The sequence below is a fragment of the Necator americanus genome, chromosome II (genome assembly GCF_031761385.1).
Source record: "Necator americanus strain Aroian chromosome II, whole genome shotgun sequence".
In the NCBI taxonomy this organism is placed as follows: Eukaryota; Metazoa; Nematoda; class Chromadorea; order Rhabditida; family Ancylostomatidae; genus Necator; species Necator americanus.
Window position 1 is genome coordinate 7405250 of NC_087372.1, and position 25178 is coordinate 7430427.

Genomic DNA, 25178 nt, shown 5'->3' on the forward strand with positions numbered 1-25178 from the left:
ATAAGTGGCGGGACCTATATACGTACAACATTGATCCAGTTTATATTAGTGTGTTCAAATCGATCTAGTGACTCAGAATCACCTCAATGCTCATTTGATATCTTTGTTCAGATCAAATCCCGTTTACTTAAAATATTCAAGATAAATTGATAGATAAATAAGATTTAATCCGTTTACTTGAAATATAACAAAATTTTTAAAAGTGTGCTCTAAGCTTACCTGTATTGAAGAACCTCGTCTTTATCCGTGGACGTAGACTGAGCGTCTCTTTCAGAAGTAAATAAGCTCGTTTAAAAAAAAAATAGAATGGATGCCAGCGTCATCTGTTCGACGAACAACAAAAAACTGTCTCCAGCAATCTGACACCCTGTTTTTTTCTTTGTAAACACATTTTTTTTTAATTTTTGGGACAAGTTGTATTTCTTATGTTAGATGTGTTAGTGAACTGCGTTCGGTTCGTTATGAAATATGTCCAATGTAAGTTGGTAATGTTTTGTTAGGATTTTTTTTTGCAGAGATTTTTTTCCCTGAAATTTAGTTTTTTCTCTTGTTCATGTGCATTTTACCGGTTCATAACATTTCAACAAGTCAAAGATTATTGGAGAAAGCTCTGATCTCTTTTATGTTTACTAAAAATATAACAAAATTTTCTAATTATGGTCCACCGTTTCGTCATCACACAGTCGTCAAGATGTAAAACATAAGCTGATGAATCGGTGGCATGTGCGCTAATGGAACGCTACGATAACAAGTGCGTGGCTGTCCGCTGTCTGGTCACACGTCCAGTACGTCGAACGAACAAATAAAAACAACAAACAAAGACGTCCCAATGTGTACCTGGTAGTGGCGTTGATCTTGATTTTCCACGCTTTCATTTCGGTTTGTTTTCAATGACGGGCATTCGACGAGGTAGCAGCTTTGCCGACACAACCAAGGTAAATTTTAATTTTTTTTCTTGCTTTTTCTCTTGGAAAAATTCTTCTCCTTTCCTCGAAACTTTTTGAACTTGAACTTTTTCTGGACAGAAGAACATAAAACGGCTCTGTTAGGTAAAAGATTTTAAAAACACTGAAGTTACAAAAAAACATTCAAAAATATGTCTTAATACTTGCTAGTTATTGGATGGAAAATAGTTTTAGATTCCTCACAATCCTTAAGTTTTCTCTAATTTGACCACATTTTCCCGGTTTATTGGTCATTTTAACTAACACTCAGATTTTCATAGAATCAAAAAAACCTACTCCAATCATTTTTCCAGTGATAATTTCAGGTAGACAGGGTTCGTAAGGAGGTGTCCTCTGTTCATTTCCCGGAAAACAGTAACGATGACAATGTGAGAAAAAACGCTCCAGCAAGGTGAAAAATCTTTTCTTCGAAATCAGAATGCTTTCGAAGATTTCAGTGAGATGTAGTCACAATTTTTCTTTTATATCTGAAGGAAAAACTTTTTATTGACGGATTATTTTTATTTTATCAAATTTATGATCATAACTTTGTAGGATTATTTTTCTTTTACCAAATTCCTTTTTTTTGCCATTTTTCTGTCTAAGTGTAAAAAATAGTTTTATCTATCCTTAAAGTTTTGAATTTAGGAGAAGCCATCATTCCCTATTTATCACTCATTTCATTTCAACGCTAATCCATTTGATCTCATCCGTATTACTGTATATTTCATGGCATTCGGCTGATTTCACCTGCGGAGAGACGTCGATTTTCCTAACCAACTTACAAGGTTTGCTTTATGAACATAGCTAAGATAGTTATGGATGAAGACATTCATGTAGTTCGCACTGCGTTCGCGCAACACCGTGGGTCACGCGGGTGACGAGGCTGCTGCGTTGCGGTACACCTGCATCGCGTTCATCTGGTTGCACAAATTTGCCGTCGACTATAAACAATGTCATTTAGTTGGGAAAAGCCGTACATAAAATACATAACCATATATTTAAAATATTAAAAAAAAACTAATCATAAATTTAAAAAAAAAAACAAACGGCGACGTGTGAGACACGCTTTAATTCAACTCTACGTTTTATTAGACCTTAATCCTCCGCACGGCTGCCGTAATAGTATGTAGGTCCCAAGAGGAACATTGAATTTTAAAAAACTTTTTCGTCAAGCATTCTCTTACGCAATTCACCAAATCTCATCCTTACAGCTATTCTCATTGGTATTTATGGACTAATCTCCATTGTAAAAGTGCTTCTTCTGACCAAACATTTCTGCCATTTACCGTTCCCCGCAAAGTACATAACTGTAATTTCATCGCTGTAAGTGTTATAGTTTTTTTTTTTTGCTGTCACAATTCATCATATTATTATTTTCTTCACGGATAGTCACGTCGTTTCAGTATCGCAGGAAAACAATTCATCATTGCCGTCATATGTGAGATATTTTTGGAGGCGTCGACAATGGTGCCAAGAACTGGATGTCCAGGGATAAGAACAACGGTATCACTTCACAGTGTTCACAGTCGAAATATTTTTGTTACGAATGTTTCTTGTGAAGAACAGCGCAACGTCACATGTTTGAATATATATGATAATGTAAAAAAATAAGTAAGTGCAGGAGTAACTGAGGTTTTTTTCTCGTGTACAAAAGGAGAGTACAAGTATGTTGTACACGTGTCAGTAATTGGAACCATAGTATGTATTATGTATTGATTTATGACGGGACGGGTGTAGTGTAGCGGTTAAAGGTTCCGCTTCTTGCACGATCGATCGGAGGTTCGAATCCGCCCTAGTGCTCACCAAGCCTTTCTTCCCTCGGGGGTCGATAAGTTGGTACCAGAGTTGTCTGGGAGGATAAAAGCACTGACTTGACACATCGGCTGGCCACTGCAAGTCATTGTATAGGCCAGATACACGTTCGTAAACCTCAAAAGATTCTGAATTGAAATGAACGTGGGGTCCCGAGCGGATTGATTAACGCCAGAAACCCTTCGTCCTTTTTTAACTCTATTGATTTTTGATGAGCTGTACATGAGGCTATTGATTGATTTTATTGGCTAACTTTTCGGGAAATCTCCTTTTCAGAGCCTAAAATAAGTGATTCAATTTACAATCTAAGCGATCAAATCTCTCCACACCTATACAGCCAAATTCTAAGCCTACATACTATTTCAACTACTACAGGTTTTTAAAAAGACGTAGGGAAGCATTCCTACGTTTAAAGACGGGACACCGAAAAATTGACAACGTTCGGATTTGTCCACGAGCAGATAGAGGTTCAGATAAGGAATATGAGCGTGTTCACGTTTAATACCCTCTTATCGATCTGAAGAACGGCGTGGGGAACCGTCTTTCCGAACGAACTTCCCTACGAGACACCTGATAACGCCACCTTCGTACAGGCGCCACCTTTTCCCTCAATGGCATATCCATTGGTTTTAAATTTGAACAGGCTGCTGAAGAGATCTCATTGGTTCTCCGCCGCAAGCTCGAGTACGCGGCACGTGTACGATGGTAGTACAATGTAAGGTGTCTAGTAGGAAAATTCAGGACTTTCAGAAAATTCAGGATTAAGAGTGTTTTCCGCAACATTTTTCCGGACGATTAGAAGGAATTGAGCATGGCACTCCCATACGGGGAACCCACATCTCTAATCCGATATTTTCCTGGGAAGATCCTAATTTCGTCAATTTCTTGGTTTAAAGCATTTAAAGTTGGCAGCTGCAGATTTACTGAATACGTACACTTTATAACGAGAAACAGCTTTGATTGATATTTATTTTATTTGTTTAATTTTTCTTTTATGCTCGTAGATTTAGGGCACCGGCGTACGGGAACTCCCGTAAGAGTGCGTCCAGTGTATTGCAAAAAAAGTAATGAAATCATCGGTATCGGAGGTGATAATCGCATTGCTCGTGAAAATTTTCGTTAAATTTAATACGAATTTATTTGATTTACTTAATCGCTTCTCTATGTTTCACCGTTGAATTTGTTGTTATTTATTAATTACAAAATTATCAGTTCGTTTCTTTCTAACACGCGTATGCTTCTTCCATTCAACCAGTGCTAGCCATATCGTTCATGATTCCCTGAAAGATACTGTAGACATCAGATAGAAACTGGGCTGGAAGAGGACCACGTACCAATGATCATCTATCCAGAAAATTAATTCTACAAAGTTTTTAGGTCCCCGTTCTGGCTTCTCGTGTCTTTTATCTATTATCGATTATTATCAACGCGTTCTTCTTCTCGATATCCGTGAAACTTCATCCATTCGACAACGAAGAATGACAACGAATCGAATGGGTTCTTCTTTGAATGGCGTCGCTTTTCGATCATTCCTTCTCAGTTGAACTTTTTCACGGTTTTTTTTTTCTGTTTCCATGCCACTAACGTTATCATGTTAGTCATAAAAACGTTTATATCAGTTCCTGTATATGCAGTTTGAAAACCATAGGATCAGAAGATTGATGAAACCGTTTATTATCTTAGAACGTCACGTAACATAATGTGCCTGAAAGGAAAGAAAGAGGAAAGACGAGTTCTACAAAGAACTGGGAGAATGAACGATGAGAAAGAGAAAAAAAAACAACGCGGTGATTCCCCAATATCTTCTAATAAACAAAATTCTTTTGGTGAAAGAAAAAATCGTTGGAAGTTTAGGAAGTTTTTTTCCTTTCCAGAAATTAACAATAGTTCTTTTAAAGATTAATCGAGCGGGATTTCTTTGAACTGCTCGATTGTGTCGATGGATTTCGTAGTGATTCGTGTTGTTTTAAAAGAAAATCCAGAATAGAAATGACGATTGTGCCGGCATAAACCCAGAGAGGGACCTAAAACTCTGGAAAATATCAGGATACTGCTGCTCATCCATATCGATTTATCGATCGCCTCAGCGAGAAGTGGAAGTGGAATCTCCTTTGCCTCAGCCGCAAAATACAGACATGCGGAGGATCAAGGTCTAATAAAACGTAGAGTTGAATTAAAGCGTGTCTCACTCATCGCCTCGTTGTTTGTTTTCTATTCATATTTATTTATTTGTTTTTTAATATTTATTTTTAGACATATGTTCATGTATTTTATTTATTATACATATTAAGTTATCATTTTATTTTTTCATTTTTATTTATTTATTTATTTTTCCTATTTTGTTCTTTTTTATTTATTTATTTATTTATTTTCTCTATGTTTGAAGTGGAATGAAATCGCATTGTTCGATTAGGAATGGTGCGACAGTTACTTCTGTAAGTTTGCTTACGAATATTTTTGCATATTTTTCTAGAATAATCTCTTCTTTTCACAGAAATAGGATCCTCGTACATAATACTGTATTTTCAGCAATGTTATATCGAAGAAACTTTTCTTTTCTTCTTTTTTTTCTTCCTCTTCTCTTAAAATTTCAGTTTTCTCTTTTCTTAAATTTCTTTTCTTCTATTCCCTACTAAAGTTCCTTTTCGTTCCCCGTGAAATTCTTCTCCTCTTAAAATTTTACAAAATATTTGTGTTTTGATTTTACCCAAGAATGGCACTTAAAAAATAGGCTACAGCTGTTGACACGCTTCAAATTGATGTTACCAACGTCCCGAAATTTTGCACTTTTATGATTGATTGCGGGCATTTCGGAGGTTACAGCCGGCATCAATAGAGAATGTATTAATCATATTACTGTATTACAGTAAGGATATCGGAAAATTTCTTCATTTCAGTGTAGATAAGTAAAAAAAAAATAGAACAATGAAAATTTAACACATTAGTTGGATTTGCGTCAATATTGATTTCCTTACCACACTACAATAATATTGTTGATATTCTTTTCTTGTGGGTGAATTGTATGGGTTTAGTCCTATGAGACAGCACATAATTACGTACAATACCTTATTCATATGATATTCGGCGTGTAAAAAGATAAAAAGTACCAAAAACATTGAAAAATAGAGCCAATACAGAATTATTGCCAATTGGAGGCAATACAATTTGCAGGTTTTCTGGTATAGACAAAGAATAACTCTCTCCTTTTTCAAAAATGACGAAAAAAAATGGTGCAGTCGTCAAGGTGTCCGAAACGGGTGTTGTTTTAGTGTAAAATAGACCGAAGAGCATCAAACTAGGCTGATGTCACTATCGAGTGCGTGTGTAACAATATTTTTTTGGAATGTTTTTTTCCATCTTTGTTGGCTTCTATTCTATTGTTGGATTCTGTCTGAACATATTTAGTTGAATGAATGACGTATAAACACAGACAATCAAAAAATGGCGAACACTTTGGAACAAGCTACACATTGTTCCGCTTTTTAAATTTCCATATAAATCATTTATTTAAGAAAAATCCAGGAGTTCCTAGACAAGAGACTAATATGTGGATTCTATTCTATGATTTCCTCGATTTTTTGCTACAAAAGATGAAAGAAGCTTCTAAGTTTTTTTTTTCAAGGATTTTTTTTTGCTTCAGGATATGGTGGAAAATAACTTGGGTATAAGACTGGATATGATATAATTGTGATGGTATGAGAAATATAGACCTACGTTGAGGAATCAACAACTTGATTCAATTTGACTAGCGTTGTGATTCGAAGAGGTCGAGCCGACGCCAGTAACCATTCCATTTGTCCCGATTGTGTGCCAGAATCACCCAGTGGTTCCCCCTTTCGCGTAGACACGGATGGCATCAAAAAATTATTTGAAGGTCTTTAAGAAGAGGTCTGACCATTGGATCGGCGGTTCTCCTGTAGTGCGCTTAATACTTAGTGGAACCCAGTCGCTCACTGCTCTGATCAACGGTTGGCCTTATCACCTTATTTTACTTTCCTCGGCAAACGCGGCAGATTACTAATGTTTAATCGTTGACGTAGGGGAAAACTTTGAATCCCGTCCTTTACTTATGTAAATACTCCTAGCATCGCCCCTTCGACTGCGCCTTCAACTACGCCCATTTTCTTCCTGCATACGAAGCGCCCAAGATTCTGAAACACAGGCCAAAGCAGGAACCACGGTGGTGTCAAAGAGGTGAGCACGGAGGCGGGTCTCCTTCACTACATCCTTGATGCTTTTAAAAGCTCCCCAAGCTGCTCGTTTCCTCCTGTCCGGCTCGGGGACTTGGTCGTTCTTCATGTTCGTTTCCCGATCCAGACATATGTAGCTGGTGCATTCGGATATGGTCGCTCCGTTGAGCGTAAATAATGGATACGAGACCCATCCGTTTCGCATGAACATCGTCTTTTTCATATCTAGCTGAAGACCGATGCAGCCACATGTTTTGTCGAATTCGGTCAGCATTCGTTCCGCCTGGCTGATGCTAGATGTTATCAGACATTTATTTTTCTGTAGGGACTGGGGTGGATGATCTCAAAAACGTACTCAACGACTATTTATCATCGGACATAGAGACTTTGCATGTTAAGTGGCCACATATTGTTGATCATTATTGTAATAAAATGGTTGATTTTTGATTTGTGCTAATCAAATTTAGAAGCAAAAAACTTCCCTCAAAAGTGGGAAAAAAGACAATAAACGAAAATACTTCACGTACAGCTGGTGTGAAACATGTTCAAGCGAGGAAGCGCGATGAAACGGAGCTGCATCGCTATCACCCGTTTTGAACACATGGAACAGTTAGCATGGACTATAGCAAAAAAGAAAAGAGAAGTAGTAAAGAAGTAATTCATTGAGGGTCTTTAAGAGAGTCTCCACTTCCTCCTGAAGTCAAAAAAAGTCTGTCTACCCGATGCTCTAGTCAATTTCTGTCCAATCAACTCTTTGCGCAGCCCCAATCGCCGTTCCGATAAGTCGACCATTGAACGACAAGCGCATTTGGGCGCGAGAACTGTCGATTGAAATGATGTAATCGAACCAAGGTCGTGTCGTATTCAATGGACACCAATGATCGACGATGTCCACTATAACACACATGCTCATCAAGTACTAAAATATGTTTTTTTTTGTAGAAAGATGGTAGCTCTACCAGCAACGCTAACCAATATTTCTTGTTTCGAATGCTTTTCGTAGAAGTTAGGTTTAAACTGCTGGAATCTGCATTTTCACCCACTGCACATTCCTGTTTCTACAGTCTTTATCATGTTTTATGTTCATTACATCTTGCACTTTTTATGTGAGAGTGCAAATGTTCTATGTTGCTTTGCCTCTTACGGACGGATCCAAACGATCAATTAAACGACCTGAAGCTCGGTGCAATCGCGAGTAAGCAGCGCGGTACGGCACAGCGGTGGGGATCGAAGATGGACCATTGCTGGCAGAACATCCATGCGAACCTAGCAAAGGGCCCTACCTCGGTCAGAACCACGAGCCCGAATTCGCGACTTCGAAAAGCGGATAAAGTGCTTGGCGTTGAACAATCCGCTGGGGATGCGTCAACTCGTTCGCAACTTCAACTTAGAATCGTGGAGGTTCTGACTTATGACAATCATTTGCCAAGGTCACCCGATGCGTTAAGTCACTGTTTCTATCACATCACACGAGCTTCCTCGCAGTAGCTTATGGTTCTTAACCTATCTTTTCTTAATCTTTCTTTATCATTTGTTTTCCTTTCAATCAGTTGTTTTATAGTTGTATGGTTATAGAAGGATGTAAGTTTTGGTTGGCTTTGCATAGTATGGACCTTTGAAGTCTAAGACGTAGTGATGACTTTTTACTAGACTAGAAAAAACGCTTTGGTTATGAAGTTTAGTTCGAATACTTTCATTGTCCACGCTGTAGATATCTGAAATCTTCACAAATTAATGTCTGACCTTGCATGTCTTTGAAAATTGTTACCTGTCATTGACGCATTCTTTAAAAATGCACTCTTCTCACATTCTGAGTGTTCTTGAATACAAATTAATGTGTCATGTATCCGGAAACCAATTCGGTCACTGTAGCCGCAAAACTCCAGCTTTTTTTTGCGAAGTGGTCGTACAATGCAGTCGGATGGTCCAAGATTCCAGCCAATCTCCCAAGAAAAAACCTGCAAAGTGCGGCGAATAGCAATGAGCAACTGGAAAATGATTGACTGCAGCTGTTTTCAGAACACTCTCGTTGGAGATTCTTTTACCGATAAGTGGAAGTGTGTACATAGGACACCCTTCTCCTGAATCTTTCCAGTAGAGTTCAAGTTGCATTTCTTGACTATGGATCAAAAGTTTGAAGATGATCAGCACAATTTAGGGATTTGCATAGAGATTTCCTTAAGCACAAGTGTTCTTTCCGTGGTCACCTCTTTATCTCCATCGTACTTTCTGCTTCTGCCTATGGTGAGGAAAGCTGGGCTTTTCGTAAGCTGAAGTTAAAATCCGGTGAGAGTCATTGAACGCGCAATCGAAAGAGTGATGCAAGGAGTATCCCGCTCCACACAAGTGATAGAGGGTACTCCAAGTTCTATCCTACTTCAGCGATCGACGATTAGAGGCGTTCGCCAAGCTAAGCGAAATAAGGCGGCCCAGAAACGTTCTGCGCTTCAAAGATAACCGTTAGACCAGAGCGTGAGCGATTGGTTTTCACGCGATATCAAGTGCACTACAGGAAAAACGCCGAACTGATGGTCAGATTTCTTCACGAAGTCCTTCAAAGAATGATTTGATGCACTTCCAGGAGGAGGGAGGAACCACTGAGCTGACTGACTCTGGCAAGGGATCGGGACAAATGGGAAAATTACTGGAATTATTAATTCCACCAAGCTATTTCGTTTTGACACTTTAAATCAAAACTGTTCATGCGTGCTCTGACGCATTTCACACTCAAGTAATAGAAGAATCGTTCTGAAACTTACTCACTGGTTTCGGAATCGTTCACAGTAACGTTGCACCATCGCCGAAATTCCTTCGCATTGTTTTCCATGTAGGAATGTTGAAAAACATTCCACACACACCTCTACGTTTGCATGTTTTCCACATGGAACCAGTTGAATTATTCGAATTATAACTGGTAGAGATTCCTGCCCATATAAAGACATTGCAAAAACACATCATATCTGCTAACGAAACGTTCAACGATGCTGATTCTTTTAGATTCACTCGTTGTTTCCAGTCGTGGTCGATCAATATGGATTCTCTTTGGGACCACAATACGTCCTGCTACAATCTACCCTTTATTTTTTTACATTTAGTGATAGCGATGATAGTTATGTGAAGTTACTGATGTCATTCATCATTTTTATCGTAATTTGTGTCCTATGTTCTAGTTGTCGTCAACGATAGGATGCACTATCCTCCTGTACGACACGCCCCTTCTCACCATTTATTGTTCGGCTCTGCCAACTGTTTCATTCATTCTTTCGTTCCGCTTCTGTCTATCGTTTACGGTTTTTAGAATACAGTAAGCCACTAAAAGTATATTCATTAGCAGAGTAACTGTAATCGCTCGCAGTCCACAATGATTAACACACTTCCAGCTAATGTACGAAGTTAGTTTCTTTATTCATTAGAATTTCTTCAACCGTTCCTCATTAGAAACCCTCATTCGAAATTTCCCACACAACGTTTTCTGGTTCTTTTCTAATCGAAAATCCATTTATTTAGGCTTGTTCCCCAAGGAAAATCTTCATTTCGCCGAAAGTATCAGTGAGGAAGAATCGAAAATACTGAAGGAGGTGGGTGAACTCTACGAAACGAAGTTAGCGTATCGAGTAAGAAAAGTTCCGCGCAAGGACCAGAAGATTTTCTAAAGATTTTTCGAGCGGTTTTTTTTTGAGCTGTAGTCAAGATCGGTATTTCTTTATTAACGAATAGTTAACGTTTCGGCGTTATTGTCTTCGTCAGAGTCTGGAAAAATCACAGCCATTATTGAATTATCCTATCAAGCGCCTCATCACCCTCCAGAAAGTATTCGAACTCAAAGGACATCGGCTAGTGCTTACTTTATTTCTTGAGTCCGGGAGCGTAACAAACCACCACGAACCACAACCATGAGCCAAAACGGATCCAACGGCCTGGCTCGTAGATCAAATGCGGTTGGTTCGTTTGTGATCACGATGCACTCCTCCTTTCTGCAATCCGTGAAAGGTTGTGTGCATTACAATCATAAACGAACTAGCCCCACATCATTTCCTGTCGGGGTTTGATCTGCGGGGCAGGCCTTCGGATCCCTATAAAAACCCGTGTGATTTATATTTGTCGTTTGTGGATTTTTTTACGTTCCCGAATTTAAGAAAAGAAGTAAGCACTAGCCGATGTGTTCCCCTTTGAGTTTAAATACTTTCTGTAGGGTGATGAGGCGCTTGAGAGGATAATTAACTAATGGCCTTGAATTTTTAGGCTCTGTCGTAGGGGATAACGACGGAACGTTAGCTGTTAGTTAATAAAGTGATGCCAATCTTGTCTACAGCTCAATCGAATCGATTAAAAGCTTTGCGTTCAACATGCCAAGATTCTAGAACAATCGAACATGGACACTTCCAAACTCGATTTCTGTTGATGAAAGAAATGCCACTCCCTAAATCTCTCCCTTACTTTCTATAGGTATTCGATAAACATGCTACCTTCCACGAAGTAGGTGAAATGATAGCTGCGGTCGAAGCGAAGTCACCGGACTTGGGCAAGCGAATGCGAACTGTATTAGATGGGAATTGTGCTCGATTGAAAGGATTAAGCCCTGCAGCCGTTGAGTACAGCAAAAAGGTTTGTGTCAAAATTTATTTATTCATTCAAAAGTTGAGTAAAAATAATGATAGAAGCAATCCATGATCCAAAGGAACTCACTATCAACTTCAAAAACCATATTTTCAACTATGTTAACGTCCAGAAACGTTACGACTTCATTTTTATTCTGTACGCTATCTTCACGGTCGTAAACACAGCATAGTTTACAACAAATATACAATATAATCGCCGCTACTCACGTCCGCCCGAGAATTTGCGATAGCTCTGCGACGACCTACTCCCCTGCTCTTCTTAAAAACACATCCACGGCCCTCCGCGCTGCCCTTATGACCGCTCGCTCGAAGGACGGCACAAAGACGAAAAATGTGGGATGCAGTGTGGATGGTGGGAGGGAGAGGGCACCCAACCGCGCTCATATTTCTGGAAGTGACGAAATAGGTCAGTCTGAGCGCTAAAACCTAAGCACTTTTCTAAGAAAATCTATGACACGAAGGCTAAAGCTACCAATGGGAAAAGGTGGATAGAAATAAGAGAAAGAAAAAAAAGAAATGTTTTTCCCCAAAAATAACAGCACGGTTGAATGCCCCCCTCGAACTGCACTCTCGAGTGGAAAATGTGTGCTTTCTTCGAATCTGTTGCGAACACGCCAAAAAATGTACAGTCGGCGTAGAACGCGTTGCAACGGGCTAACGCGACGCGGTTCTCGGTGAACACGTGCACTGCGCGCGCTCCCTCCACAGTATGCGCAGAAAATTTGCGACACTTTCCCCTTGCTTTTTTTTTACAATTCCCCATATTTTTTTCCACAGAATATTGCATGGATCGATTACGTAGTCTTAGGGAAGTGTTTTTCCAATAGTTTTATCGTTCGATTTGCTCCGAGGGCGCCTCCAAGGTCCTAATTATTTGAGGATTTTATTTTTGTCCCGTTTTTCTTTGGGTAATAGCACACAATTGACATCTTTCATAGTTATAATACGGAGAAATTGTTTTTTTTTTGCTAGTCCAACAATTTCTCCTGATTTCCGATCATCTCAAGGATTTCAGTTTGCAGGAATTAGATTTAGGACCCATTTTTTCTTGTTTAACTTTACATAGCTAGCCTTCTTCTAGGACGGAGTTTGGGACTTCACTATGACTCCTTTTACAATCAACTGTAATTGTGCACGATTACGCGAAAAATGGGACGTTGGGACAAGATGTTGAATCCCCACAAATCAAGGTTGTAAAAATGGGTATTAGGAGCAAGAGAAATGATAAAGTTAATAGAAAAACTTTACTAGGACAGCGCATTTCAATTCACCCGCTGCCATACCAAAAAGGTGAAAAGTCGTGAAATTTCCTACGTAAAAAAAAATTTACGAAGACGCTCTGGCATTACCTAGGACCTCTTTTCACCGTTAGAACTGGGAAATTCAATGAAAAAACGGCTGTGACCTCAACACCTTACGTGAAGAGATCTGTGAAATCTTGAATTCTATGAAATCAATGACCTAAAGGATTTCTTTTGTTGTCCGCAACGATTTGAATCGATAAGGGATGAGCGAGACAGTATAAAATCATCGCGGAATTGCTTGAGGAAGAATATTCCAGAAAAGAAATTCTGTGATCAGAAATCAGAGTACATCCGCAGGCGCTCTCCATAACAGATGTAAAAATTTCCTTGATTCTCTCTATTCCTGACAAATCATTTTGATAAAATGCAAAAATGAAAAATTGAATTTGAGTGGAGTTTTTGGTGTTCCTAGCTAGAAAAGTACCTGTCGATGCAATCTTGAACCATCGATCCTCGCAATTTTTCGCCATTGCTTGGATTTTTCGTTTAAAAAAAAAACTGTTGTGCGCTAGGAATGTTCATTTGAAAGCGATATTTTCTTCAATTAAAACGCTCCAAGGTTTTTATAAACATTTTCTCTCGAAAGTTACAGTTTCCACATGAAAATTCCTCCATAAAGATGTGCACTCATCAACTTTAAAAATTCAACTCGGGCGGCATCAAGCACTTTTTCATTGAATTCACCGAAAAATGTTCATTGTTCTGAACTGAACGACTTATCCCCCGTTTCATTGTCACACGTACGATGTTTTTTTGTTCCAAAATGTTTATTGCTCGTACTCAATTTTCGAAAATGTTTTCAAAAGTGCTCGAAAAATCGCGAAAGAACATCGGAAAGAATCCCCCCCCCCCCCCCCCGCCAAAAAAAAACGCTGATATCAATTTTATCGTTTATTTTTTTTAAAATAAAAGTTTACTTCAGCACAATTTATGCAATAAATTTAATCCTCTCTCCTCCTTTTTCCTTCCACTTTTGTATCGGAAAACAAGTTATTGTTGTTTACGACTATCATCACGTGACAAATAAGTGTGGAATATGACAAAAAAAAGCGAAGACTTCACCATTTTTATGTAATACCCAGGCAATTATTCATCAAAAGAGTTTTATACGGGAAAAATGTCTACGAAGGAAAAAAAAAACGCTCGGAACCGAAGGTGAAAGATTGAATAGTGCGAGGGAAATCACAAAATGCACGAGAAAAGAGGGATTTTAGGTGATTTGCTCGTTTTTTACAAAAAAAGAAAAACTTCTCGGATTACTTTCAAGAAACAAAGTGGATGTTTTTGTTTAGGCGATTCATTTCGTCACACACGTGATGTGCTCTCTAACACTCGGTAAAACTTTGACTTACGAGGAGGCCGATAAACTTCACAAGGAGTTCAAGGTAAACGTTACCGGTAAACGTATTTACAGCGAAATTTGCCGATCACACGATTATCCACTACTCTAAATCTCAGGATTCAAAATTCACTATGAGTAAATCCGTAATGGATGTTACTAGTCGAATAAGTGGAAAGCTCATCGATGTAACCATAACGAATGATGCGGCGCTGGAACTAAATATTTTTGAAATACCAATAAAATCGTTAGTTTTTGCTTCAAAAAAAATATATTGACAAAATAATATAAATAGGTAAGAACATAGCATTTCAATAATTTGTATATGGAAAACTACGTTCGGCATGTGTTGTCCATTTTCTGGATCGTTCGCTGATCCTTTCAATGTTCTCTACACTACGCAATATACATTGACAACTGGGCGGTTTTTTTTGCCGTTACCTAAAGGTATCACCCCAGGAATCTGGCGTGGTATGAATTTTCTTTCAAGTATACCTGTATTGGATCGTAGATTATGAATACAGAGGTGGATCTCATCATCTCTCCCTCCATTAGTGTAAGCGGATAAAGGATAAAGGATAAAGTGTCTGGCGTTAACCAACCCGCTTGGGATGCGCCCCCACGTTCACTTCAATTCAGAATCGTTTAAGGTTCACGAACGTGTAACTGGCCTATAAAATGATTTGAGATGGCTAGCCAATATGTCCAGTCAGTGTTTTTGTCCTCCCAGACAAGTCTGGTACCAATTTATCGACCCTGGAGGGATGAAAGGCTTGGTGAGCACTGGGCAGATTCGAACCTCCGATCGATCGTGCAGGAAGCTGAACCTCGCTATTCGCTGCTACACCATCTCACTGTAAGAGGACGATTTCGGAGTGGTTCCTTACACGACGTCCTCTATTGCAACCTTCCACCCCTGCGCCCCGCCCCCGCCTGCGATTCGTCGAAAATCCATTCGGTCGCCCCGATAGGGAATTCATTTCATTCGAAACGTAGTGGCGCGTTGCACTAGAGGACGTCGTAAAGAACCGCATTCTGAAGCCGTAAGTTTACAGTGATGCAGGGAGAGATGAGCGGAACCACGCTTGTATACGATCATCTACGATCCGATATAGATATACTCCACTACTCCATACCAGGCCGGATTCGTGGATCTCTATGAGTCTTCTGAGATTTCTAAACTGACGTACAACTGTGTCATCCGCCAGGGAACAGTCATTTCGAGTAGTATTGAATTTCCGGCGGAATTTACGGTGAATTGTCGTCACAGACTCGCCTCATCTAACAAAAAAAAGTCATATGTGAATACGCATTGCTGTAGCGTCCACGGCTCCATGATAGCAACTGAAACTGAAATGCTATGAGACGGGGGGACAGATTATCACACGGCCGAACGCTCCTCCTGTCCTAATTCCCAAGTAATAGCCATTTCGAAAACACTTGATTCTCATCATGCCGCATCCATCATAAAGAATAAAGGATTTGGTGTTAGTCATTCCATTTGGGATTCGCCACCACGTTCGCTTCAATTCAAAATCGTTTGAGGTTTAGGAACGCCTGTCTGGTCTCTCCCAGACAGGTTTGGTACCAGTTTATCGACCCCGGAGAGATGAAGGGCTTGCTTGGCGCTAGGCTGGAATTGTACTTCCGATCGACCATGCTGCAGCCACAGCGGAACCGCTTACCGACTGCGCTACACCTGTCTAAAATTAGTAGTAGAATTTTTCGTACTTTTCATAAATACAGAGAACAAACGGAAGACTTAGTATTTCACTTGGAACGACGAAGAAATAATTTCTTCATAACTACTTAACTAACTACTAACTAACAACCTCAATACTAAGCATAGCATACTAACTACTTTAATACTGAGCAAATTTTAGAGGTGAAACATCTTTGGTGATAAGAGTGATAGTAGGAGTGTTAGGTTAGTGAAAATCCTACTGCGATAAAAGGCGGGTTTTCCCGACGTGTTGAAGTGATCTCTGTGCATTTTGTCAATCGATCACGTCCTGTTACCCAGAAAAGCGGGTGTGAATCCGAGAAACACTAAAGGAACACTTTGTGCTAGATAAGGAGGTTATGATAATAGGGCATATTGGATAGGACTGGATTCCGGGACATCGTCGATCGGCTACAGCACTTTTGCTATAGGGGACTCTCAGTATCTTGGTGATCTTCATCACAAGTGCGATAAGGAGGAGCCGGATCCTTCTCAGTGGTGAAGGGGGTCTAGCTCATGAAATCCCTTCGCCAGCCCATTATGAGAGAAGGGGTTCCTTTGCCAAACGTCCAAAAGTGAAGGGGGTTGGAGCACCGGGTCCGGATATCGCATCTACGGTCTTCATAACCTTAACCTATCGTATCTTCTAGGTACTTTAGCTCTATACTCATTTATTCAATTTAAAACATCCTATTTAGATTTAGGTAATATTTTTCTTTAAAAAAATTAAATCAATCCGTGAATGCCATTCATCTATCCATTGTTATTTCCATATTTTCCTCTTATACGTACGTAATCATTGAAATCATTCGAAATTTTTTCAGGACCTCTCTGCAGCTGATCAAGAAGCGCTGAAGAAGGCGAATCCTGAGGTGCAGTTCTAATCCTTACGTTGATCCCAAACATTGTGTGCTGTTCGTATCTGTAGTATCGTACAACAACATAATTGTATACTTTGCACCAAAAATTCATGTTGATCTAATGTACTGTATTCTTGGTTTCCTTATATTCTTTCTTCTTTGTTCAATAAAAAGTGGAAAAAACGATGTCAGATAATGTCATGTCATAGATTTGGGAATATATATATATATTTGATAGGTGATCTAGATAGACATAGAATTCATAGGTACAGATTTTTTCGGCACTTCAGATTCCTGGAGCGTCATTGATGGTGACAGTGTGGATCTGAAACGGTACTATGTGAATAATGTGAACACAATATCCTTAGCGAATCGATTCAAGAACAGATCTCGGACGACCCACCTCGACGTCGCCGTCGATTTCCAACGTTTTGATGTCTGTTGGGGAACCACGGTGCGCAAAAGTGGCAAATCGCTTTCCGTTGAAGAAAATTTGGAATGAGAATTCCTCGTTGATGATGGTGAGGTCGAAACTGAAACGTGCCTTGGGGAATTTCTTTGTGGATCATCCGGCAAGCTAATCCTAGCGTCACTTACACTTCTCCTTTGCTGATTGGCATGTCACCTTCTCGTTCCTCCTTACCCCATACATTGTTGTTCATCGCGTTGCGAACGATGGCTCCTTCGTTGAATCGGATCGATACCTGAAATGCTGCTCTCTATTTCTGGAATGATCCCCCGTCAGGAATAGTGTGGATTTAAGAAAGGACCCCAGGATCTCAGTTGCAGGAGTTTACGCGCAAAACTGTGACAGCACCTTACTTACACTGTTTTTGCTGTTATATTATACGCTACGTCAGTTCCACGGGGTGGGACACTCAAATCACATTTTCTAACAATTTTATGAGGTGCAGCGTTTTGTGTTCGAGGAACTCGGGACCGACGTCCATCTTCTAAACACTAGGAAGTCTAGAATAATCGGAACAGAATGATCTGAAGTTCGGTACAGTTGCTTAAGTGGCTACACTACAGTACACGTAAGTGGTCATACTACAGTACTACAGTAAGTGGCTACAATGGCTGTACGCTACGCTTGAAGCGTTCTTCACATCGTCGCGCAAAATCCTAGGCAAGTAAATTGCCAGCAATATCGTAAAAAATCCTGAACCCTATAGAATCCTGGTGCACTGCCGCCATAGTCTTCTAAAACCCGAGGAGATCAGAACGATCTAATATAAATATCATTTTCGTCATTACTTCCGTACAGAAACGCTATTTACAGCTTTGTTTTTTTTATTTACAATGAACAGAGTTCCATTTAAGTTATTCCACTCATTTTCATTAAACCCCATTAAAATTGAAGCTTTCTATGTTGAACATATCCATGTAAAGTCTGAAAGTTGTAGGTCCCGATAGTAATTTATGGATCTCCTTAAATGCATCGCTACCGCTTAGACGAACGTACGTGAGCCGTCGTCAATACTCAAATGAACTTTTCACGGTGGATAGGCGAAATAAAAGATACCTGAAGAGCATATTCCTTGTTTTCCCTGTAAAGGTTGACGTTGACTCGTTTCCCTAAAAATACGCGTTGCTTACGAAGGACAGCTAACCTTTGGGGTTTAAGGATTTGGACAAGTGTAACCCTATGCAGTATATTATACGTACTGCTAGAATTTTATTGTTGCATTTTTGTGAACTCAAATTTTCAGTTGACCTAGGATACTTTGCCTAGGAATCCTCAAAAAGGTAACCGTCTCGTCAGGTCAGCGAACTTTTTCACGTTGTTAATTCAGAAATTTCTTTTTCAACTGTCAAACCACAAAACGTGAACACTAACCGGTTGGAAGAGCCGAGATATCGAGGCGTTTTCCAGGCTTCAGCTCAGCAACGGCCATATATGGGTTCGGGAAGATACGTCCACCATAATGGAACAAGCGAAGCTTCGTTAGGTCACCACGGATTGAGACGTGATCAATCTAGAATTTTCTTTTATAGAAGGGAAATTCTAAATTACGAGAGGTTTCATGGGCTTACTCCATCAAGAGGTTGCCTCTGTTCGAAAACGCCAACTTCAACGCGATTGGCAAAAACCTGAAAGGAGCTCCTTTTCTTTTCTACAGAGATTTTTCCAAGATTTACTGAGCAGCTATCTTTGCGTACTATCGTGAAAAATGTTATAAACGATTACCTGGAATTTTCCGTCCAAGATTCTCACTCTTAAGTCGAATTCCTGTCCAGCTTTGAATGGGTTTGAAATGCGTTGCTCGTTATCAGACCAGTTACCGTCCTTGAATGTGTTGTAGACGAATTTCCCGGAGAAAATTCCTGTACGGAAAAATTGTATAAATAAAATATAAGTAAAGTTTCCGGTTAAAATCTTGGAATATGGCTAAGCCTCCAACCTTCATCAAATCGGATGGAAAAGTGGAGCGGAAGATCAGCATCCTTCGCAGCTCCTTTGTGGAAATTGAAGTCGACTCTGGAAAAAGTCGCTCGGAGTGTCTCAAAACCAGAAAACAAAACAATGCATCAGATGAAAGCAGTGGGCAAATTTTTTTCGCCTTCAGAAAAAAAAAATCTTAAAAAAGGGAGGAAATTAATACATATATTTCCTGTTTTTTGGGAAAGGAAGATAGTAGACACTGTCACTTATGTTGCACGGTGCGACCGCGACGCACGTCTCAGCTGCAACGCGGCATCCAACAGAGGAAATTTCGGAAGAGAAAATCCAGCAAAACAAAGAGAATCACACTGAATGTGTTCCGATTGATCCGTGCAACAAAACTTTTTGTGCCCAAGTGAGAAGGTATGAGGTAAGAGGTATGGAATTAGCTAGACTAGACGGTACCTCGTCGGTTTGTCGGTCAAATTTCCCACAGCATGAATCGTCTGACCAACAACAAAAGCTTCGCTTACTCGTGTTTTGAAAGGAAGTCTCTGAAAAACGAGGTGATAAATCCTCAAACTCATACGGGATCCACGATCAACTTCCATCTTCTTTAAGGCTTATCGTAAGCCTGATCAATAAGAAACGAAAGTTTTTTTTCTCGGCAGTTTATTTTTCTTTGCAATTTCAAAATTCACCAAACTCACATAATTTTGTTCTCCGATGTATTTTTTGTAGTTCTTTTCTTTCGTTTCTTTTTCACTCGACTCTTTAGAATCTTCGTCAGCAAAAGCGTAGGCAACCAGCAATACTAGTAACCCTGAATGTTTAAAGGATTCTTCTTTAGGTCTACTTTGAACAAATCCAGAAGATGTGTAGTTCGTTTATCTCAAAGTTGAACTCACACTTCATTGTGGCGTTCCGTGAGGCTCCTGAAATGTGTACGCATTAGCAGTGAACCCGAACAAAATGCGACGCATCCGAAATTACGGCAATTCAATACAAGACCAAGAGAGATCAGGAAATGATTTATGTGAGGTCAATAATAAAGCAAGTGGACTTAATAAATTTAAATCTGTACTTAATTTTTATGGAGGCACGCTTGATTGATTCAGGATAAAGGATGGAGTGAGCGCGAACTAGGCAGGGAAAATGTGCGAGTTGCTGCAGACGCGTCGCGGTCTCTCATGTCGACATATGCCGCCTGATACAGCAGTCATCACTGCCCAGAAACTACACTCATCTATATTTCGTTTAAAATTTTGCACTAATGCGCTTTTTTTCTTTTCTTCTGAAAAGCTAGCAGATTAGAATAACACTGGAGGATAACTCCGGATTCTTTAGCCCAACTCGATGAGGGACCTTGAAATAAAATTTTCTGCATTAATTTACATATTTTTCGGGCATACTTATTCCGGGTTCCATATTTGTAAAGATCAAAAGCCCTTCGGGACCTATACCGTCTCAGATACACTTTGTTTTAAAAAAATTTACGCAGTAAGGAACTGTTGTCAAATTTCATACCTTGGTAATGATAATATGATTCAAACCAACTTTCTCCATAGTTTAAAAGTACATTAATGGTTTTGAAGAGAGAAAAAAATAGTGTGGACTGCATGAGAATTTGTATTTTTTGGTCATTTTCAGCCTATTCTTAGTAGATACTACGTAAAAAAATAGTAGAGCTTTTCATTTTTTTTTTCAACAAAAAGAAAATTAGGTAAGCGTTAACGCGGAGCGCTAAAGGTGAAAGAAAGTATTTCAAGACATCCACTTGTGTCGCTTGGCTACAGAGGATTTTCGTAGTTTTATTACACGAATTGTAGTGTAAACTGAATATATCATACAAATATTCGAATACTCGAGAACTCGAATACGTGATAACCTGAATATTCGATAGATTCTTAACGAAAATTCCATGTAGATGGAAATACTCGATTGGGGTCGAGTATTCGAAGCAAATATTACGGCTATTACTCGAAAGAAGACTTGAAAAAATCCGAATTTTTCCATATTTAGAGATAGATTTTCATATTTTCATTTTTTTTTTCAGATTTTCCATATTCAGGTATAGAAGGAGAAGAAGTGGGCTGAGGTTCCAGGTTTTTTTTCTTTTCTCTGCGTCAAAACTCAGCTAAATTATAGTAGCGTTACAAAGGAGAGCCGAAGGTTGAGAGAACGGGGATGTGAGGGTCGAGCTGCGTGGATATCATGGGAATGCAGCCGTCCGTCGGCAGATGGGTGGGTGTGAAGTCTGGTTGGGTGGTAGGGAGCAGGTGTGTGCCGATAGAAGATTTATTGAACCTAAAACATCCATTTATCAGAGTTTATCCTATCAACACAGCACAAAGCAAGCAACAGCCACATACGCGCACACCGCACAGCCACACAGCACACGCCTCGCTTGCCCACGTAGCTCGAAAATGAATGAATCGCGATGGAATTCGAACAGATGCTTTTCAATCTTTTACTTTACGAAAAGTTATTTTAGGTGAGGTGAGAACGGATCGCCGTCGGATCCCCAGCGATTTATGACGATTGATAGGTTTAAAAATATAAAAGAATCCACGAATTGTTGTTTATTCGCGGTGAGTTGGTGAGAAGAAAAGCTGGCGATCACGAAGTACTATCGCTTCCACAAAAGCTGCCGATTGAATGAATGAATGATCGAATACTTGAAATAGTGCTGGTGAACAATCAATAAACGATCAATTCGTATTTCATATACAGAGGTCATTTGTGAGTACAATTGATTCACCTAAATCACCTGGAGGTGTTTTCTTTTACCTTATTAAGTTATTATTATTATATTACTAATTATTATTATTTATTATTATTATACTATTACTATTTATCTAAGTTTACAGTTTGTTAACTTCGACAGTAACCGAAGTAATAAAGCAAAGTAAGCGAAAAGAGGGAAAAGCAATGGAAAAGAAGAGCCCAGAGAACGAGAAACAAGGAAGTAGAATAAAATAAATATTACAAATATATTATAAAATAATAGTAAATATAAAATGTTCTATAAATACAATAATAAAAATATATATACATGTATTTAATACAGATAAAAACAATAAAAAAATTAAAGTAATGATTGAGTATACCGGAGCAATGAAAATAGACAAAGGTGACTTTAATTAACCACGGATTGGAAGAGAGCACGAATCATGAAGTAAACAAATCGGACAATGTGTAAAGAAAGAGAAAAGAAATAAAGAGAAAAAGAAAATGTGAGGAAAAAAATGAATAAGAAAACAAACTAAGCAAATAAATAAACATTGCTTAGAAACATGAATGAACGAATGAAAAAAAATGAGGAAATAAAAGTGTTAGCTACCTCAAAAATATGACCAGTGGCATAGAAAACAATCTTCATCACCTCCAGCTCATAAGCTAGAGATCCGTGAACGTTAAAAAAGTTAAGATATGATGCGATAGTGGTAAAAATGATAATGATAAATAAGATAATGGTAGATAGGTAATAATAAAGGATAAAGGATAGAGTTTGTGGAGTTAATCTATCCGCTTATGATGCGCCCCCACGTTCACTTCAATTCAGAATCGTTCGGGGTTCAGGAACATGTAGCTGCCCTATACAATGACTTACGGTGGCTAGCCGATGTGTCAAGCCAGTGTTTTATCCTCCCAGACAAGTCTGGCGCCAAATTATCGGTAACCCGGAGGGATGAATCCGACTTGGTGACCACCAGGGCGGATTCGAACCTCCGATCGTCGATCGTGTAGGCGGCGGGACCTCTAACCGCTACACTACACCCATCCGCATAGTAATAATATAATGATAGAGATCCCAGGGATCATGTGATCTCTTCAATCCCCGGCGGATCATGGTCCGCTTCATTTCTTCTCATTCAATCCTTACGCTTAACATTGAACCCCAGTAAATAAGCCTTTGCCTTGTAACATGTGGTCAACACATGCTTCTCGAACATATCAATCGAACATCACACAAACATCGCATCTCGACTTCGAAAATCATCGCATAGCGCACAAGTTTCGAATTTTCTAAACGCTATTATCATACATCTAAGAAATTCTTCATTTTTATCTTCAAGTTGGAATGCAAACGGAAGAACATCCACTAATTCTTGATCATATACGAAATATTAGCCTGTAATGGAGCCAGAGATTTTTGTTTTTTCTAGAGAACTAAGCAAGGATCAGCGAGGATCTGTTGTTGTTGCTGTTGTTTACGATATTTTCAAAATTCCAACTATACTAGTTTCAACAACAATTTTAGAGGTAACTTGTTACAAAATCGGCGATGTTGGAGTTTCGGACCAACGGAAAATACCAAAAAATAAAATAGGAAGAAGATGAGAATAAAAATAAAATAAAATATGAAACTATAATAGAAAATATAAAATAAAATGTAAAAATAGAAAAATTAAAAAGTAATAAATGAAAGAATAAAATAGAAAATAGTAGAAAAAAAGAAAGTTCCGGGTGTTGAAGATTATGACCATGACATGTGCCCGAAATGTGTTCAAAAACAAATTTTCCACCAAGTTAACCGCGATATCCGTCCGTCGATGGTATCCACGATGAGCAGAATAAACGTGGATTTTCTCAACAACCTATGCAGGTAAGACCAGTGCATGGGCTGCTCTGATGGGATCGCAGAGGGTACAACGGTGGTGCACTCTAAAACGTAACTCGTAGGAACAAATGTTCCTACCGCAGTTTTTAGAACGGTTAGATGGATGCGGTTGAGGGGAAAAGAGGAGGGGGGGTTGAGAGATTCACTGGAACCATGCTCATACTCGTAATCTATGTACAACTCTATGCTAGCCCTCGAAGACCCCAAGATGGTCAGTTTCGTGGCACATCACTTTTGAAAACAACGAAAATTTTCGCTGTGTCCTTGTTCTATCAAAACTGTATCGAAAAAATGAGATGTTTATTATTGTTCTTTTGTCTTGTTTTCAAACTTCTGATTCTTTGAATTCTTTTTGGATTCTCTGATTATAAATCTTTGAATCTTTTTGGATCTTTGAATTGGATTCTGAGGTATAGACAACTCTAAGGGAACGTTCAAGAGAAATTACTGGTACATCTACTGCGTACAGCTGAATGATTTTTCAATGATAGCATATTTCACGAAAAACAAAGTACTAAAACCAAAGAAATATTTCTTGCACCTGTCTTTTTTCGTATGAATTCAGGTAAAAGAAGATTTCTACCATATTTCGGCATATATTTTCATCATTAAGCGATTTCACCATTCGGAAACGGTACTACTAGAAATGATTTATGAAGAATGGACGAAGGAAACAACTTGAGAAAAAAAAGAAACGAAAATTAATTTTAAAAAAATCGTGATTAACTGCAGGAAAAAAACAATCAAACCGAATCCAACTAATAAAACTCCAAAACCCACTCCAGTGTTTAGCTGCTTAGATTCAATTACCTCACATTATTAATTATTATTTAATTACAACTATTAATTAATTATTATTTGTATCGAATCTGCGAGGAAATCTCTGCTGATGAGTTGGCTTCCCGTGAAAGCCCAACTATAACTCAGTCGTGTATAGAAAATGAGTGAGTGCTTCCCAGAATAGTTTTTCAATAGTCCTGACTAATTGGACTGTGAAGCGTTCGCTCAGCCTCCGTACAATGTTCTACAAATTGTCACATTTTACCACGATTTGTTCAAAGCTACGAGAAAACTGCAGGAGAACACCTCAAAAGCAGTAAACAAGTGCAAAATTAGGTTTCCAGAATTAACAAAGGTCATTCGTCTTGATCATTTCCTCTTCACCTCGCTAATAAGTGTAAAGCAATAATACGGAAGAACATCTCTTGTATAGCATAGCACCAGAATTTGTATTATTCTTACAATAATCTAAACTCGCTCAGAGAACCCACCTAGAATTGCAACCATTTTAAGTTAAAAAAAAATCACTGTGACATCACTTCAGAAATTTTAACTTGTAGGATATGAACTTGTCTTTGGAAAATTAAACTTCCC

The 25178-nt window shown here is 38.9% G+C and overlaps 4 protein-coding genes across 4 annotated transcripts; 2 read left to right on the plus strand and 2 right to left on the minus strand.

Annotated features, from left to right (window-relative positions):
* Positions 1-890: 890 nt before the first annotated feature.
* Positions 891-4241, plus strand: RB195_017082 (uncharacterized protein; the record flags this gene model as incomplete). Its single annotated transcript, XM_064183921.1, has 6 exons — positions 891-935; positions 1271-1356; positions 1593-1732; positions 2159-2270; positions 2351-2450; positions 4137-4241. The coding sequence occupies 6 exons, from the start codon at positions 891-893 to the stop codon at positions 4239-4241; spliced, it is 588 nt and encodes a 195-aa protein (XP_064039802.1).
* Positions 4242-6866: 2625 nt separating this feature from the next.
* On the minus strand, positions 6867-7223 carry RB195_017083 (uncharacterized protein; the record flags this gene model as incomplete). Its single annotated transcript, XM_064183922.1, has 1 exon — positions 6867-7223. One exon carries the CDS (start codon positions 7221-7223, stop codon positions 6867-6869), a length of 357 nt encoding a protein of 118 aa, XP_064039803.1.
* Positions 7224-10310: 3087 nt separating this feature from the next.
* RB195_017084 (uncharacterized protein) lies at positions 10311-16818 on the plus strand (the record flags this gene model as incomplete). Its single annotated transcript, XM_064183923.1, has 5 exons — positions 10311-10341; positions 10457-10527; positions 11396-11554; positions 14165-14257; positions 16759-16818. 5 exons carry the CDS (start codon positions 10311-10313, stop codon positions 16816-16818), a joined length of 414 nt encoding a protein of 137 aa, XP_064039804.1.
* Positions 16819-17080: 262 nt separating this feature from the next.
* Positions 17081-20095, minus strand: RB195_017085 (uncharacterized protein; the record flags this gene model as incomplete). The annotated part of the gene is made up of 11 exons (XM_013452928.2): positions 17081-17119; positions 17198-17327; positions 17392-17498; positions 18320-18372; positions 18635-18773; positions 18832-18888; positions 18986-19122; positions 19200-19276; positions 19646-19734; positions 19891-20003; positions 20089-20095. 11 exons carry the CDS (start codon positions 20093-20095, stop codon positions 17081-17083), a joined length of 948 nt encoding a protein of 315 aa, XP_013308382.2.
* Positions 20096-25178: the final 5083 nt, after the last annotated feature.